At 35.8% G+C, this 19569-nt stretch overlaps 1 protein-coding gene across 4 annotated transcripts in view; it reads left to right on the top strand.

Annotated features, from left to right (window-relative positions):
* CLINT1 (clathrin interactor 1) overlaps window positions 1-19569 on the top strand; it is a 55857-nt gene that overhangs the window by 13366 nt on the left and 22922 nt on the right. For 3 of the 4 annotated variants that reach the window (XM_059699056.1, XM_059699058.1, XM_059699057.1), the window contains exons 2-5: window positions 13120-13224; window positions 13732-13828; window positions 15334-15442; window positions 16409-16573. In XM_059699056.1, the coding sequence (XP_059555039.1) occupies window positions 13120-13224; window positions 13732-13828; window positions 15334-15442; window positions 16409-16573 (476 nt within the window). Of the gene's footprint in view, window positions 1-13119; window positions 13225-13711; window positions 13829-15333; window positions 15443-16408; window positions 16574-19569 lie in introns of those variants that run through there. The other variant, XM_059699059.1, reaches the window with a different exon arrangement.

The raw sequence follows: 19569 nt of genomic DNA, 5'->3' as shown, positions 1-19569 counted from the left end.
AGGGAAAAGATGTGTTGTCCCCAAAGTTTTAGAGACTCACAATGCACATTAGAATAGTAAAGTCTCTGAGAATTGTTGCAGAAATAAAGTTGCCGTTGTTTTTCTGTAACCTTTCCCAAAACTCACCATACAATCCTTTTCTCACATGACACCTGTTAATATCTCCCAGAGTATTTTTCACAAAAGGACAGAGTACTGTTTTAGAAGAAAATAAAAATGAAAATCTTAAAAGTTATCGAGATACATGACAGAAAATAGAAATAAATCAGTTGGAAATAGAAAACAGTTTTGGCCTGGGACTCACTTTCCTGGGGAAGTCTTCTGTTCTGGCAGCCCTGTTCTGCTGCTAGCCGAGGGGCAAAGAGCAATTTGACTCTACCTTCTGGCCCTCCCTCCAAAGTTGTCTTTTCAGAAAGCTTTTATCTGTGCAGACAGGGCACTGATATAACACGCAGGCTGCTGAGCCAGGGAGTAGAAGCTGATCCTCAGCAAAATTAAATCAGCCCAGCCACAGGATATTTCCTTAGCAAGTCAAGAGTTTTATACACAAGTGCTGTTTTTCTTACCTTTTTTTTTTTTTTTTTAAGGAAAAAATTTTTCATTGTATAAATGTTTTTATGGTTTTAATTCCTTTTAGGCTTCATCCACATACACATATGTTTTTAGATGGTTGATAGTGGTTAGTATTCATACAATTTTGTGTTGTGAAAGCGCTTTTTATATGACCATGAAAGGAAAAGCATTTCCTAGTCATGGCTGCCTCTGCCTGTTCACTTGCTGCAAAGTTCCAAGCACCATTCCTGCCTCATTTTGGAAGCAGCTTTCATCCTGCTTCCCTGAACCATACAGGTCTTCTCTTTTGCCAGGCATACAACACTTTGTCCCCTCTCCCAATCTTACTGCCTGCCACCAAAGTGCCTCTGAAAAATAACTCCTTAGCATCATGGGACTAGCTTATGTTGGGATAGCTTCTTGTGAGCCTGTCATCTGCTGCCCAGGTCATGATAGCAGCAGGACCTGTGCTAGAGGGGAGTGGAAGGACTTCCACATAAACCATCATGGCCTTGGACATCCAGACATTTCCTAGGATAATGACTTGTGTTCTTGCAGATGAAACAGTACAGAAATTGGGTATCATGGCCCTTCCAAAACCCTTTTGTTCAGCTAGATACTGCCTGGAGTGAGTTACATAGACCTTATTTTTGGCATTTTGAAAGTTCAGAATTCTCCTTTGGATATTCCTAAATTGTAAATACAAAATTCATGCTAGATAATTTCCCTTCTTATTAGAATAGTTTCAGTCTTTGTTTTTGGCATAATTTGCTTTGGAATGTACGACCCCAGTGGTTGATATCAGTGAGTTAGTTTAGTGAATCCAAAAAAGTTAGATACATTTTATCAGATGATATCAGATTACCACTAAAATAGAAATTGCTACTTAATGTAAAATAAAAACCTAGCTCACAGTCTATGGTATGCTAAGATTAAGGAGTGTGAAGTTTAAAATACAAACTCTTTTAAGCATAAAATAACAGTTCTGTGCTGAGGCTTGTATTAATAGATGCTTTGTCCTGTCTCTTAGTGATAACTCATTGCTAGCTCTATGGCCATTTCTTAGTCATAAAGTTATTTCTGCCTTGCTGTAAATCTTCATTTCAGTTTCTACTCTGTGGGTCAGATAGGTTGCTAATACTGTAAAGTTCTGCAACAATGAATGAGATGTGGGTATTATGCCAGTCTAAGGGGTCATATAAAGAATATCTTCAAATTAAAAATAAAACCTACTGGCAGAAAAATAACCATGTGTGTTAAATGTTTGACACATATCATTTCATTTCATCTCTAAATACATAGGAACTACCTTTCAGAAGAAGAAACTGAGACAGACTGGGTGATTTGTCCAGGGATCAGAGACAATATCTGGGTCCTGTTAATTTCCTCATAAATTGTTGATCAGTATTAACTTGCTTTTACACAAAATTAGCCATAAAAGATAAAGCTGATTATGCAAATACATAAATGTGCAATATTTTCCTCTGGCGTGGCCTTGGATTTTAGAACAGTTCCTAGAGTCAAGGCCCATTTTAATTTCTGAAAATGGGTTCTTTTACTTGGTATTGCTAACCACTGAAGTAGTAAGGCAAGGGAGGTAGTTGTAACGTTTCTTCCTCCCACAGGTCATGATTTAGTTGTGTACATCAGCATGTTTTTCTTGGCTTATTTCATTCATATCGTTTTCCTTGCACATCTGTTATATAAACTATAAAACTTATTTCCTTGAAAAGTTGCCAGTTTAAGTCACACTTAATAGTGATCAAGAGGTCGGTATCTTTTGGGAAAAAGAATTAAATGACAGACTTTGAGAGGCAGAAATCCAACTACCATCCTGGTTTAAATTTTTGTTTTGTTTTGTTTTAGATCAATTCTTATATTTTTTGAGTCATTGAAATAATTATATGTGGTTCCTAGTGTTTCCCAAAAGACTTCATGTTAGACTATACACATTTAGTGACCTTTTATGTAAAACGAGGTATTTTAGTCACTGCTTCTATATGTTTTTATCTTTTCAGTGGTCAATTTACATATACATTCTACTGTGGTACATAGTTTGCCATTTGAAACTAAATTTGGGTTGACTTCTTAATGACTATTTAAAAAAATATTTTTATTGATTTCAGAGAGGAAGGGAGAGGGAGAGAGAGAGATAGAAACATCAATGATGAGAGGGAATTATCGATCGGCTGCCTCCTGTAAGCCTTGAACTGGGGATCGAGCCTGCAACCCGGGCATGTGCCATGACTGGGAATCAAACCATGACCTCCTGGTTCAATCATTGAGCCACGCTGAACAGGCTGTAATCCTTCTTGACCTTGAATTCTACATAAACCATAAAATAATGATTTTCTGTGTTTTCTTGGGAAATCTCTCTATATATATAAAAACCAAGTAACCGGAATGGCGGAATGACTGGAATGACTGGTCACTATGAGGCACACTGCGGTGGCCAACTGCCTGATGGGGGCCCCGATCGGCCCCCCAACCTCCTGTGGCCCCTACTCTGGCCAGCCTGGCCCCTGATTGGCCTCCCCATCCCTGATTGGGGTGTGGCCAGCTGGGCAACCACCCACAGCCCCTCCCCTCAGCCAGCCCAGCCCTGATTGGTCCCCATGGGGCGGGCTGGCCGGACCCCACCTGTGCCTGAATCCGTGCACCAGGCCTCTAGTAAATTCATAGGATTTATTCTGTTACATTTTAGAACAATTTTGTACTTAAGTGATGAACATAATCAGTTTTTGTGACTCTCAGAAGTTTCAGATGTGTATAGTTAGTTTGGGCCCATGCAAACTGATAATGAATTAGTACTGGAAGTTTTCCTGGAATGTTAGATGAACTCTTCTGTAAGCAAGGGACTGAGTACTTATTTCTTTAATGCACGATTTGAAATTGTGTGGATTTGGAATGTTGGTTTTTAAGCTTGAAATATTTAGATAAAGATATCATTTGGGAATACAGATAATCTACAATGACTATTTTTAGAGATTAGAAGAGAAAGTATGTTATAAATACTAGTAGGTTAATGTTAGTTACTGTAAAAGTTTTTAGATTAAATTTTTGTTACATTTCCTATGAAACTGTTCACCTTTCTAAAATACAGTAGATTCTTGATAGATTTTTCTGTTCAAAGTTTTAACTTTTTAAAACATCTAGAAAATTCATAAAAGAAAATAATATATAACTTTGTTTTGATCCAGATTTGACTTGCATGTGTGGAAACAGGCCACCTAGCTAAGCTAGTCATAGGCATCTACCTCACAGCTTTGTTGTGCTCCAGTTCTAGGACTGTGGTGAGAATTTAACTTCTTTGTGAAAAACAAAGAAAGCCAACCTCCAGTACTAGTAGCGAACCTGGCAGAGCCTAAGAAAATGATGATTCACAGATAGAAAATAGAAGCTTTACATATACTTAGAGAGGAGCACCAGGCTTGGTGGTACCTTGGGTTAATGACACAGTCAAATCTAAACAAACTCAATAAAAAGTTTATGAAAAGTGCTCTCCATGCAAAAGTTCTTACCTGAAAAATAAAACTTGGTGAATTTAAATATTAGTTTCCCTGTGCTGAATAAGTCTAGTATGCACAGAATACTTTAACTCTTGTTCGAATCTGGGAGATTGGAGTCTGTACAAACATTTTCATTTTCATAACTTTGAAGATACACAAAGGTGTTAAGGTAGTCTTTCAAGAATGTTAGGGCTTATTTTTATAGTTTTTTTCTACCTGCAGAGTAGTGTTGGTGTTTAATTTGCTCCCCACCCATCCCCAAAGCCCTGAAAAATAAGTACTTTTATAGAAAAGAGTTTTATAGAGTTTATCTTTCTACTTTATCTGTAAGTAACACAAGTGCAGTCTAAAATTTTGAGTTAAGATTATAGGAATAACCCTTGCTTACAGAAGAGTTCATCTAACATTCCAGAAGAACTTCCAGTACTAATTCAATAACAGTTTGCACAGGCTCAAACTAACTAGACACATCTGAAACTTCTGAGAGTCCCATAACAGTCAACAATGTTCAGTAATAGGAAAACATCAAGAACGATTAAAATTCTGTAGTTTACCTCTCCACCCCCATGGTGATACTGGACTGAATTATTACTGAAGTGGAAGCCTATCACTGGTCTGAATGGAGCAAAGAATTCGGTAGTAGACTTAATGTGAGAATGGCTTTTGGCTTAGAAAAGAGTATGCAGTCCTCCATTTTCTTACAGCTTAAGTCAATTGGATATTTCAAAAATAGTTAACATTAACCAGGGGTAGTTTTCTGTTGTCTTATATCATTATGGGAGGGAACAATTGACATGGTGTTTTGAACATTAATACAACATCTTCACAACATCTTCTGTGGTTTTAATGTCATATACTAGTAGGCAGGCAGCTTAAGTTTGACTTAGGCAGTTTTTCTGTTTGTACCATGTTTTTAAAATGTTTTATGTATCTAGTCATTGTGTCTAACTTGCTCTTTGAGTATCTAGACTTATTCTTGATCCTTAAAAAGGACTATGGGACTCCCCTCCTCCCTCAACAAAACCTGTCAGTAAGTAAACTGACTGCTCTACAGTGTTTATTTGTATTTAATTTAGTTTTGCTTTTTGACTGATAGCCAAAGGATGAGGTATAATATTTCAGTGCAAATTCATGTTTCAGCATTTGGCATTTTAATGTTCTCTTTTGAAAAGTGAAAAGGAAAACAGAAGGTGCATAATCCTTTGTGTAAATAGGTGAAGTCATAAATAATATGCACGTGAGCTTCCCACATAAAAGATGTGATTTTTAACTTATCAGATTACTCTTTTCCGAAGTCGTGTTACTGCAGGAGAATGGATAAGGCAGCCTCATACTTTAGATATCTTTAATTTCAGTTTTCCCCATTTTCTTTGCCCTACTTTTAAGAGGAAGAGGGTACATTGGTTTCCTCCTTTTCAGTTGAATAGTTTGTATTTAATATTTACTAAAGCCAAAGAAAATATAATTTCCATGACTTAGAATGTATTTTTTAGGTCTTTTGAAATATTAAATCAGCATTTAGTTCTTTTAGTATCACAGTTTGTGATGTTATCTTATTTATTAATTAGTAGGCTTTTCATGTAGGTCAGCTTATATTAGTAATTCTCGGATTTTAAGGCATAATGGCACAATAGAAAATGGGCTTTGGAATTAGAAAACCTAACAAAGTTTGAACATCTATTGCCACTTACCAACATGTGATCCTGAGTGAGTTTCTTAACTTCTTTACTAAGGAGTTGTTATAAATATAATATTTTCCCTCTCTCCTCATTCATTTTTTTTTTTTTAAGAAGAAGGTGCTGTAGTTTTATTCTTGTCTTAGCATGGTGGCAGTTTTATAACTAAGCTTCTATATAATCAAATATGATAACATTTGCTTCAGTAGCATTGATTCTTCTATTGAACCACTGCTTGTGTTAAGACAGTTTCCATTGTTTTGTGTTGCATTTTCAGATCAAGAAAATACTTTTTTTTTTTTGATGGGTAGCAAATATCCAGCCAAGAGGTTGAATCAGCTTTTCCACCTCCCTCACACCATTTCTGTACAGCCTCACATTTTCTGCTAACAACAAAAACTATGTTTGTTCAGTTTGGGAGTACTGGAGTTCTTATTATTGACCATAAATTTGATGTTCTTTACAGAACTATAACAACATATAACTTGGTTTTAAAATATGAGTATTGAATCTATAAAATGTTCAGTTTGCAAATAAGGGTAACATGGTGAAAACCCTTTCCTGATGAAAAATGAATATCACAGGGTCCATTATCAAGCTTTTAGAGCGGGTATTCTTAAAACTACTTCCCTAATGTTTTTGCTAGAAAGATTATTTTAAAAATAAAGGGTTTACCCCCAAAATGCATACACACTTTAAGAGCTAGTGGCTCAATTTTGAAAATGAAATGTATTTTAATAAACACTGCCTTTATAATTATTCAAAGTGTGTATACATTTTGGGGGGATACCCTATATAACAAATTTTCCTGGCTTGAATGATTTGTTAACTCAGAAAACTTTCTTCATTATTCATTTTATAGATGTTTTATTATTTTTAAAAGGTTTTTTTTAAAGATTGATACTTTACAAGGAGCATAATAATTTTACCTAAATCATAAAAGTATCATCTGACTCTGTGGCATTGAGATTAAAAGTAGCTTTTAAAAAATATATATTTTATTGATTTTTTTACAGAGAGGAAGGGAGAGGAATAGAGAGTTAGAAACATCGATGAGAGAGAAACATCGATCTGCTGCCTCCCGCACACCCCCCATTGGGGATGTGTCTGCAACCAAGGTGCATGCCCTTGACGGGAACCAAACCTGGGACCCCCCAGTCCGAAGGCCGACGCTCCATCCATTGAACCAAACCCGCCAGGGCTTAAAAGTAACTTTTAAATATAGGCTTTATTTTCAGGAATCATTCTTCCCTAATATATAGTTTTTAAAAATAATTTTTAATACCAATAGTAGGTACTTAAATTATTTCCTGTAGTTTTACATACATAGAACTTGATTTGTATATATATTTTAGTACATATACATATATTTTAGTTAGTAAAAGTAAACATTAGATGTATAAATAATACTTCCCCTCATGTGGTCTATCATGATGCTTATTTCCCTTTACAGAGTTAAAGTGTAGCTAATGATATATATATTATTTGATTTACATTTTTAATGATATTTAATAATTTCCTTTGATTACAATATGTTCATGGGGTAATTTTGGAAAATTCAGCAAAGTTGTAAGAAAAACATACTATTATTTAAAACCATTATTTTGAGCTGTCTTTGTCTTTTGCTGCCTATGTTTTCTGTTTCTCTGACCCTCTGTGTCTTAACTTTGGATGGGAGTATGCATTGTACGATAAAATAGAAGTTTAAAGATTCAAAAGAAAATACTGCTAAATATTTTCCTGACCTTGGAGTGAATGAAGTATTTATAATAAGTTTAAAACAAAAAGAAAAAACTATATTAGAAATGTAGACACATTTGAATCCATTTTTTTTAAAAGTAAAATTCAAAAGGCAAGCTGGAAAAAATATTTCTTACATCATTCCATTTTAATTTCCTTATTCCTTTGTTAGTAGTTAGTACTGGATTACACTTATACTTTACTTTTCCTGTAGTGTATAGTTTTGTTTTAATAAAGCCTATTTTTGAACTTTTGACAGAAAAACTATAAATGACTATACAAATATTTTTCTTACCATTTTATTGATTTTTCTTAATGCAGATTAGAAGCATTGACCATTTGTAAGTAAAAGCCCACTTTAGCTTTTACTTTCAACCAATTTTTGCTTCTAAAACCTGGACTCAAACTGTTGTCAAGTAAAGTAACTTGATATTTTATCATTAGTGAGTGGTGAAATAAGCAGAAAATGGGGAATAAAGAGGAAGGCTAAAGTGAACATTAATAATTTACAGATTGAGGAATCAACCCTCAACTAATTGAACTTTGTCTATGTTCACGCAGCCATGAAGCATGTGTATAGAGCTTGCAGATAGTAAGTTTTAGCAGTCGGCATTAAAGATCCAGTGAGTGAGAGGTGCTGGGTTGTCTGGAGTTAAGTATACTCACTGGGGACTCTTAATTTTGTCCTACCTATTTACTAGGGTTTGTGAGGAACAAAAGTAAACTGTAAAAGAACTGTGGAAGCAATTAGCAGTTTTACAAATATAAGAAATAATTTTAATTGTGGATTTTATCCTTGGAAAAAACAATTGTTCAGTATTGCTTAAAGGTAAAATCTTCAGGACATGATCAGTTTATATTCTCTGGTAATATGTATATATCCTATCTAATAAAAGAGAAAAATGGTAATTGGCGTACGACGATACCCTTTTCATTGGCTAATCAGGGCTATATGCAAATTAACTGCCAACTAAGATTGGCAGTTAACTGCCAACAAGATGGCGGTTAATTTGCATATGTAGGCACAATGCAGGGAGGCAAAAGGGAAAGCAGGAAGAAGCCCCCTGCCACTGACAGTGATCGGAAACCCAGGGGGGAGCTAAGAGCTGGGGGGCCGCCTTTGCCCTGCCCCCCAGCCATGATCGGAGAATCAGGTGCCTTTGCCGCCCTGGCCAGTGATAGCAGGAAGTAGGGGTGGAGCCAGCAATGGGAGCTGGGCATGGTCGAAGCTGGCAGTCCCGGGAGCTAGGGGTCCCTTGCCTGGGCCTAAAACGAAGCCCACGATCGCGGGGCCGCTGCAGCTGCGGGTCCCCGCTGCCCGGGCCGGACGCCTCAGCCAGAGGCGTTAGGCCTGGGCAGGGGCGGAGCCTGCAACCGCGTGGAGCTGGGGGTCCCCTGCCCAGGCCTGACACCTCTGCCGGAGGCCTCAGGCCTGGTCAAGGGGCCGATCCGGTGATTGGTGATCGGAGGGTGATGAGGGTCAACTCCTGGCCGAGGCATCAGGCCTGGGTGGGGGGCTGAGCCGGGGATTGGGGGGATATGATGGTCCCCTTGCCCAGGCCTGAAGCCTGGGTCAGAGGCGTCCGGCTTGGGCGGGGGGGTGGAGGAAGCAATCAGAGGGAGATGGGGGTCCCCTGCCCAGGCATGATTCCTGGGCCAGAGGCCTCAGGCCTGGGCGGGGGCCAGAGCCAGTGATCAGGGGGAGATGGGGGTCCCCTGTCCAAGCCTGACACCTCTGGCGGAGGCGTCAGGCCTGGCCAAGGGGCCGATCAGGCGATCGGAGGGTGATGGGGGCCTACGCCTCTAGCCGAGGCATCAGGCCTGGGCTGGGGGCAGAACCAGTGATGGGGGGAAATGAGGGTCCCCTGAGCGTCAGGCCTGGGCAAGGGGCTGATCCTGCGATTGGAGGGTGATGGGGGTCAACGCCTGAGGGCTCCCAGTATGTGAGAGGGGGCAGGCTGGGCTGAGGGACACTCCCCCCCACACACACACACAGTGCACGAATTTCGTGCACCAGGCCCCTAGTATATATATAAAAGGCTAATATGCTAAGTGTCTCTCCTATCGTCCGACCGGTTGCTATGATGCACACTGATCACCAGGGGACAGACACTCAACGCAGGAGCTGCCGAGCTGCAGTGACTTGGCAGCTGTGGTTCTGGGGTGACACACCCTGAAACCAGAGAGGAGGGAGCCTGATTCTTCACAGGGTCACAAGATTCCACCTTCGGCCATGGGTTATGTTGTTGCTGGGGCACTGTTGACCCCGAATTTGGTTTACTGCACACTTGCATTTACATTCCACAACCTGTACAACAGCAGCTTTGCAGAATACCCTCTCGTACTCTAGGACTCCTTGGGGGATGTCGGAGAGCCAGTTTTGGCCAGGCCGAGGGACCCCACCTGCTGGAGGGACCCTGCTCACTCATAGATGCTGGGGAGGGACTGCAGGAGGTTGGCTCCAGGGCGTGTCCGGCCCATCTCACCCACCTTCTAATTAATTTTCTTTCAATGGGCACGAATCAGTGCACCAGGTCACTAGTTTCTTATAATTTTGTTTGCAGAATAGATCAGAGACCTTTGTCTGAATTTTATGTTTTAAAAAACTGATGAGAGAGCCCCCTCTAGTGTCTGAAATATCCATTTTTAAACATTTGTGTCAATCATGGGAAGTTTAGGGAATAAATTAGCTGCTTTTTCCTTTCACATCTGGACATAATTTTTTTTTTAACTTTTCTTTTTGGAGGGAGGGAGGGTTTTTCCTTTTTTTAAAAGGTCACCAGAATTATGGGTAGGGTGTGGATTGAGGGCAATAGAAAACATGGGAAAGGAAAGATCAAAATGGCCATTTCTACCTTTTTAGAAATAGTTATTTTTGAATGACCTGGAAAAAGGCCAAACTATACAATGTTGTTTTGTTTTAGTTTACATTTGTTTCTGAATTGAATGAGTCTTAAAAATACTTTGTTTTGAAATTCTTTGTGATTAGATCTCATCTTAAGAGAATTCTTTCCAGTTTCTGAAGCAGGTTTTATTGGAAAATGACTTTAAAATAGAGCCTGCTTCTCTTCATGGAAGTGTTCTCATTTTGTTATTTTTTTGTTGTTATTGTTGCCATATCTTTCTGTGGATATACCTTATAACGATATTGTACGTCTGTTTTAATGGCAAGTTTTCATTTTGCATAGTTCCCATTGTTTTTGGAACCAAGGAAATAAGGAGATTCTTAAATTCTTGGCTCTCTGCCACCTCTCCTTCTAAACACACAATATTCCAACCCACAGGCCTTCAGCTAAGAATTTTGTGAAGGGTTAGGGAAACAGGACCTTTCTCATTTGACCCATGGGCTTTTGTGGCTTGAACAAGGAGAGCAGTGTTCTGAAAGCAACAGCATTTAAGGCTCTCGTGAAAATACTTCAGGAGTATGGACTGAGAGATTAACTTCTTTCATCTTATTCTCACATTAAACAATGCAAACAGATTTCAAGTGCATTCTTGGTAATGAAATGCTTGGATGAACTATAATCCTAATTGCTATTGTTCATTCCCACAGCTGCATTTTGACACTTTTAACTGCCTACGCCACACATTCTTCAGCCAGTAGGACAAACAAAAGCATTCTGAAATCAATCATTTTGTGTCATCTTAAATTGCAAATCTGTCATTGGCTGCCTTGATTTTATTTTGGTTCCATTGTTGACAAAATTAGGAAAAAATATGATTATTCTCTTTATACATAAAATTATTGTCAATAGAATCATTAGTGGATTTTTATGTAAATTCGCTCATTAATAGTATTAAATTTTAAAGGAGGCAGTGGAGATTGTGTTTTATTTTAACCCCAGGGAAATAACTTGTATTTATTTTATCATACTAATTAATATTTTCCAAGATTTAAAAGAAAATAATAGTGTTTTGCTTTTCTTCCTTAGTAGAACAGTATTTTGGATGTAAATCTAGAAGTCGGGTTTATTCTGTGATTTGGCAAGTCATAATTATATGCATAATGGTTCCTTTAAAATTTGACCCAAAACTGCCGAACTGGTTTGGCTCAGTGGATAGAGCGTCGGCCTGTGGACTGAGGGGTCCCGGGTTCGATTCCAGTCAAGGGCATGTACCTTGGTTGCAGGCACATCCCCAGTAGGGGGCGTGCAGGAGGCAGCTGATGGATCTCTCTCATCGATGTTTCTAGCTCTCTATCCCTCTCCCTTCTTCTCTGTGGAAAATCAATAAAATATATTAAAAAAAAAAAAATTTGACCCAAAACTGTTTATAACTAGTCTGTTCCTTCAAAATAAATTGAAGTGTTTTCAGTAAATCTGAAATTTATGTTTTTTTGTGTTCGAGAAAGATTCAGTTGCCAATTTTAATCAAACCTTTCTTATTTTAAAAGTAAAATTGTTTGATGGCTGAAAAACTATACAGCAAAAGTTGGATCTATTTAAGTAATAGTTACCAAAATTCTGATTTCTCATTATTTCTAAGAATTAATTTTAAGTGGGAGATTTGAATTACCATATTCATTGTCATCTATTGTAACAATTGTTTAGTAACAATTGGAACTTTAGATGTCAAATTAATGGTGGTATAGTGTGTCACATTTTCAGAGTATTTCTTTACTCCTCAGCATATCTTTGAATTCTTAAATCCGTATAAGTATGTGAAATTGCTTTAAATATCAAGCAGTTTTGCCATCTGATGTTTTAAATTTAAGGTACTCTTTAATCATTTTTAAAAAAAATATTTAATATTTTAAAATTCTAATAGGTGATTATTATCTTTAAGAATAAAAGCATAATAGCTAACATATTAAGGACTTCCTATATGTCAGACACTGTGCTAATAATTAAGTGCCATTTGACATGCTCCCTTTGAATTAGTAATCTTATTCTAATTTTGCATTTGAAGAAGCTGAGTTAGAAAGAATCAAAATAGTTTTGTCAAAGGTTACAAAGTGATTGGAATGAGATTTTTCTGACTCCTAGAAGCCATGTTCTTGACCACTGATGAAGTCTAAGTGAAAGTTAAATGATTATCATACAATCTCCTGATGGAATATCCTATAGCCATTAAAAGTGTGGGTTACAGTGACTATATAGTGAGGTTCAAAATGTATATAAGTTAAAAAGATTAAGTGTTTACAGTTAAATGTTCAAAGTGGTTCTAAACATTTTTTGGAGTGTTTTATTTGTTATTGCTTTTTTAAAAAAACATAAATAATGTTCAGCTGTTATATAATTTTGTCAATTTCCAAAATTTCTGTAAGCCAGAAATTTCAGACTGCATGTAAACCAGTTCTAGTCAGGAAACTGACAACTTCAGTTTATAATAAACTCTTATCATGTTCAATTTTCTTTTTAATTTGACCCAAAACCATTTTTTACTAGACTTATGCCAGTTCTAATATAATCTATTATCAGTATCCTTGAAGAGTAATGGAATAGTAAAATCTTCTTAAAGATAACTTAAATGTGCTATATAGTGTCCTTAGGGTAGCTTGTGCATAGAAGGTATTTTCTTTTCCACCCTGTAGAGGTATCTCATTAGGACACCCAGTAGTGTCATTATTAAGTTTTCATGTGTTTCTCACATTTTGATGCTAATCTTTGTGCGTATGTGCGTGCATTTTTTTTCCTTTGCAGCACCAATGTGGTTATGAATTATTCAGAGATCGAGTCTAAGGTTCGAGAAGCAACGAATGATGATCCTTGGGGACCTTCTGGGCAACTCATGGGAGAGATTGCCAAGTAAGTTATAATTTGACTCAGCAGTGCAGAAAGAATGCAAGTATCTTTACATAGAAATGTGAAATTTGCTTTCAGTTTTAAGTCGTTTAGCTGCCAGATAGAAATTTTGCATAATCATTCAAATATTAATGGAGGAAGTTTTTTTTTACACCGGATCCATTCCCTTTAAAAATTAGCTCAGAAAAGTAAAGCAAAAATTTTTGTCAATGAAGTTTAAAGACTTACTGTAACTTACCATGTAAAAGTTTGACATGTGTATAAAATAACTTGAAATAAACTTATGAACATTTGAAGACTTGTAAAATATAGTATTTGTTATTGGGGTTTATAAATGTACTAGATATTATACAAAATATAGGAAAAACACTTTTAAGGAAGCATATCATTAAATTTTTTTAATTAAGCTTACCTTTTTTAAGGCTCTTTAGGAAAACATAGCAACTTAGAACAAGCCTGCCATCTACTGTCAAAATTAACATATTGCAAGGAAAATTATTCTCTTTTCAGGGCTACATTTATGTATGAACAATTTCCAGAACTTATGAATATGCTTTGGTCACGAATGTTAAAAGACAACAAAAAAAATTGGAGAAGAGTTTATAAGGTATGGGCATTAGTCTGTTTTTATTACTTAACATGTTTTAAAAGAATGCTTGAAATTTTAAGGTGTATATTCATAAGTGACAATAAATCCTAGAATATCTTAAAACAGGTGTTTGTGTTCTGTTTTCTAGTTACCATGAACAACTATTCTTAAAATGTTTTAAAATAATATTAATACTACTTCTAAATGTTGAATTTTTTTATTTTATAGGTTAAAATTTTTCCAACTAAAAACATTTATGCATATCAGAAGTAATGAATCTATAGTAGTATGCATATTTAGTGTATGAGCAATTAAGATGAAAACCTTAGTTTAATATGGTTTGTCATCTCTACATAAAATTTTGCCTAATTTATAACAGTATTATTATATTCTGCACCAAAAATGTTAGTTTAAAATAAAGTTAGAGAACCTGTTTTGATCTCCTAATATAATCTAGAATATTAAGACAAGATAGTCATCTCTTCTTCCTTTCCCACCATATTTTCTTGCTTCTTGGAATAAGTTCTAATATGCTTTCGAAAATGGTGTATAATATTTATATTTGAAATTTTGAAAACAATATTTCTGGCTTTCAGGATTGGAAAACAATGTTTTAGTTACATGTTTTGTATGCTGTTTGTTTCTGAAAACATTCACTGTCATTTCCTCAACTTGTACAGTAGTTGTGATAAAATAGTTAAAATTTCTGTAAATTAAATTTTTTAAATTAGAGTTAAAAATAATCTTGTGTAAGCTACTTTTTAGGGGACACATCTGTAATACTCTCAACAATAAAGAAAAAATAAATAAAAACACAAAATAAAAAAATAAATCAAGAATAGTTCCTGGTAGAGGGAGGGTTTTTACCACTCAATTTTGCCAACTTAGCTAAATTTTTATACATCTTACCTTTATGTGAGGTTTGTTTCAAGCAAAGTTAAGATCAAAATGCACAATTCAATTCTTTTAATGTAACTGTGCAATATTCACCACTATCTAATACCAGAACATTTTCATCACCTCAAAAAGAAACCTCATAAACGTTTTTCCCTCCTCTTTATTTGTTGGCAGCAAGTGTTTGAAACAAAAGCCATATTATTAACCCCCCAAATTAAATTTTATCTGTGGAAAATGCTGTGGGATCTTATAATTACTATATAGTTGTTTTCTTTAAACTAACGTTCTAACTAGTCACACTTCCATAATGCCCAGATGAAAAGTAAAAACTGAGCCAGCTTTCTGAAAGTTTAGTATTCATTTATATCATACATTCAAATATTTCTTAACATCTGAATTTTATTTTTAATCTTCTGACACATGGTATTTAGTGGATAGTGCTTGGTATAAGGGGAACTTCAAATTGATAAGTTTTAGACTGTATAAAGTTTAATACACGCAAAGAGTTTCCTCTCCCCTCATGAAGATTATTTATTTGCTAATGTCGGGATTATTTTTTTAACCATTTACCAAAGCTCTACCAGTATTTATTTTGTTAAATCATTTGGTGCGTTTTATTTTTACAGTCATTGCTGCTCCTAGCTTACCTCATAAGGAATGGATCAGAGCGTGTTGTTACAAGTGCCAGAGAACACATTTATGATTTGCGATCCCTGGAAAATTACCACTTTGTAGGTGAGCAATAGAAAAACCTTATAAGCAAATTAAAACAGTAGTTGGAGTTGTCAGTCACCTGAACCAGCTTAGAAGCTTCTCCTCTCTAATTAGAATGTGACTGTTGCTGGTTGTGTGACGAGTGCAGAATCCAAGACGTGGGGCCCTAGAGTATTAATTAGTGAAGACAAGAACTTGCAGAAAAGACTGGCTAATAACAACAGAACCAACACAACATGAGTGTTCGGGTTTATATTAAAATATGCACTGGAGACTGGTCCCCTGTGGTGTCCATAAAGGAATAGCTTTAATCAGATGGGAAGAAAAGGTTAGAGCTCCAAAACACACACATCTGTTTGAAGCTGGGGATTCTTTTCCTCCACCAAATAATATTTACTGTGCAAAGGCAGCAAGGCCAGAGTGTGTTTTGAATGTGAAAGAGGATACAGAATGAACCACATTTCATTTTGTAGTGTACCCCAGTTGAAAGCACTTTAAAATTCAGTTTTTCAGCTATACTAAATTCCGGTAATTAGTGTTTTCAAACTTGTATTGGGAAAACCAAGGAATTGGGGGTGGGTACTTTTCAGTCATTAATTGTGAATTTTAATGACTGAAATGAGTTTTGCTTTTTGTTTTGTTAAAATACTATCGAAAAAGAAAATAACATTTATGGATATAAGTCCATTTCATATGGTCATTATTAGTAATCATTCTTAGTGGATCTTTAATTGATCTTGCATAGCATTATTATCTCTGGTCCTTTATAGTTAACCTTTACAGGCTCTTAACAAACCAAATTTGCATCTCAAACCTTAGAATTTGCTGATGAGGAAATGACAAATTTTAACAACACATTTTGCCTCTTTTAAAATATTTAAGTTAGTTTTTTATGTTGAAATTTTCATGCCTGTTTTTTGTGTTAAAGAATTCGATACAGATTAACTAAATTCTTAAGGTTTTGTTTCTCCCTTACCATCCTCACAGATGAGCATGGCAAGGATCAAGGTATAAATATTCGCCAGAAGGTTAAAGAATTGGTTGAATTTGCCCAGGATGACGACAGGCTTCGTGAAGAGCGAAAGAAAGCAAAGAAGAACAAAGACAAATATGTTGGGGTTTCCTCAGACAGTGTTGGAGGATTCAGATACAGTGAGTATCAAAAACAGACTGGCACCTAAATATCAATTTAGCTTCTGGGATATATTTTAAGAATCACTGAAATATGAAAGACCAAAATGCTATTTTTTTTTAGGAATACATAGAATACTGAAATATACATAATAGTCATTTCAGCTCCTGTTACATGAATTTTAGGAATCTTTCTCTTTATTTTTTACTTTGGTGGATTCAAGAATATGATTTTAACCATTAATTGTTAAATGACTGCAATAAAACTATATATCCTGCTCTCTTGGGATTATCATTCTTTAAAAAAAGGATTTCTCTAATTCACCATTTAGCGCATAAAAATATGAATTTTGATCAAGAGATGATCTTTCTAATTTGAAACCAATTTAGCTGTTTTGGGCCAAAAATAGATACTAATATTCCTATAAGTTAGTTCAGCCTCAGTTTTTTCCCTTCATTAGGCAGTGCATTAATTTGCCATAGAAAAAGGTGACTGGCAGTACCATCAGTTTTCATCAGGCCTATCATTGTATTGTTCCTAACACATTTCAGAGCAGCTAGAACATTCATCTCCTATGTTTATTTTATTTATTATTATCATTATTATTATTTTTATCCTCACCGAGGATATGTTTATTGATTTTAGAGAAAGAGGGAGGGAGTAGGAGAGGGAAAGAGAAACATTGATGTGAGAGAAACATCACCCTGTTGCCTCCTGTATGCATCTTGACTGAGGTTTGAACCACCAACCTGGGAATATTTCCTGACCAGGAATCAAACCCGCAACCTTTTGGTGTACGGGACAACACTCCAACCAACTGAGCTACCTAGCAGAGCTCCCGTGTTTATTTTTAATGTAATCATATAGTTTGCCTAAAATAGATCACTAGATGCTTGAAACATACAGAAAGTATCAAAGCATGTCTCTTTGGTCTCAGCTCTACTGGAGCGCTGGTCACCCCTGGTCATTTTGTGGACACAGTGCTCTGTATACTTAACTGCATATTGGGGCTCTCCAACTCTCCCCACCCATATCTGAATTGTTTATATTTGGATTATACTGAGAAGTTATAACTCATCATTGGAACTGTGTGAAAACTTTCTATTTCTTGTCTTATCATTACCAACTAGGATAAAAGAATATTTTCACTCCTTTGCAACTCTGCTTTCTTGCCCACAAGAAAAAATACTGCACTTAACTAGCTGTTAGAGGATGTTTCTAACAGCAAAAAAATTTCTTTATGTATCAGCATCAAAAGGGAATTTGTGAATCGGGAAAAAATATTTATATTAAATAAATCATATAAATATGTTTTGGAGTTTTTATCTGTTTAGGGGAATAAGACATTTTTAGATTATTTGCCTAAGTAATTTTTGTTCTTTAACTTTTTCAAACTAGCTATAGCAATTTAATGTGTTTTTTAGTAGAAATTGTTCTTTGCAACTTATTTCCTCATTCTACTTGCTTAGAATCCTCCTTTTGACCAGCACAATGTAGAATTAGAAAAATTTAGAAAATTGAGTAAGTTTTCAGAGTCAGTCACAGTGAACTAATATACAGTATTTGCAGTGGAGATGAGTTGTACATCCTATCTATTGCATCACATTCTTTTATAAATTATTTTCAGAGACCTAACTAATCAACTTTAACTATTTTATATGTGTGTTTGTTTGTTTTTTATTTTGACATCAGATAATATCCTGCCAATATCCAGTATCTTTGGCACACATTTAGTATGACATCTACCACAATAACCAGTTTAGTTTTCATCTACTTTGATTTTTCTGGTAAAAAAAAAAAAATTTCAGTCTGGTTTATCACATTGTCATTGAAATGTACATTATTAGAAAAACCACCATTTTAATAAAACCATCCTGGTTTAAATTTAATAAGCTTTATTCATGTTTTGTTCAAGTTGGTGGTCACTTTCAGATTAGTAGACATATTTTAAAATCCTCAAGCTCTTACAGAAAATTTTGACTTTGTTGTTTCAGCAGACAACTCAGTAAATGGTTTTATTCAATCTCCAAAGGACATATATGCCATCAGAACTTGTTAACCAAAGTTCAAAACAAAAGATCTCTTAGCCACATTTGTATTATTTTATTTCTCATTGCTCTTCCCCTTTTTCTCCAACCTGTCTTAATTTTCAATGTTTTCTTCTCTTTAACCTCATGGCTTCTCTGTACCTTCTATTCTTGCCTCAAGTTTGAGTTTGGATATGGACAGGGAAATGGAAAAGTTTCCTTTAATGTTCATAATTCCTTTCTCTCCTTTGGACCCTAAGGTCAAGGATGAAAACAGATCTTGACATTTGGGGGTTTTTGTTCACTGCCATGATCTATTCCCTTCACGCTCAAATTCACTGAGGCTCCATAGGTTTTGCTAGTCCCAGCATATGTTTGTTCTGAACTGCTTGAGCATACTTCATGATTCCAGTCTGTGTAGCTTTTGGTAGTTAGAATATTTTTTTCTTGTTACTGTAATTAAAAGATGCTTTCTCATGTCATGAAGTCCATTGAGTTATATGTCTAGTTAGATACTAAGGAATGACATTTATGAGTCTTTTCAGCACATTGGGATATGTAGCATCCTATATCTTGTGCTTTAGGAGACTTTGCCATCCAGTACTTTCCTAATAATTGAAAAATCCTTGAGAGACAGGAATGAAATATAATTCATTAAGTGACTTTTGTGAAAACAGAAAGATTTCCATTTCTCCTTTGCTTATATAGCCTGTTGTGGTTCTTGTGTTTCCCTCTACTCCTTCCAGCAGCCTTTAAGAACTTCCTGACAATGCTGTGCTATGCATTAAGGTCATGCAAGTTTTCATAAATAAAAGCTTTTGAATCTGCATTCCTGCCACCTAATGACTGGCAGTACATGCTGTGCCTTGCTGTAATTGTGTTGATTCAGCACTGTGGGAGCTTTCTGTTTTCCTTTGAAAACTATTTTATTATGAGGAAAAGCTTCAGAAATAAGAACTGTAGATACCTTCTGAATTTAATATCCTTAG

Source organism: Myotis daubentonii, chromosome 5 (genome assembly GCF_963259705.1).
Source record: "Myotis daubentonii chromosome 5, mMyoDau2.1, whole genome shotgun sequence".
NCBI classification, from domain to species: domain Eukaryota; kingdom Metazoa; phylum Chordata; class Mammalia; order Chiroptera; family Vespertilionidae; genus Myotis; species Myotis daubentonii.
The sequence above is the reverse complement of the archived record's forward strand: the minus strand, read 5'-3'. Positions and strand labels throughout refer to the sequence as shown.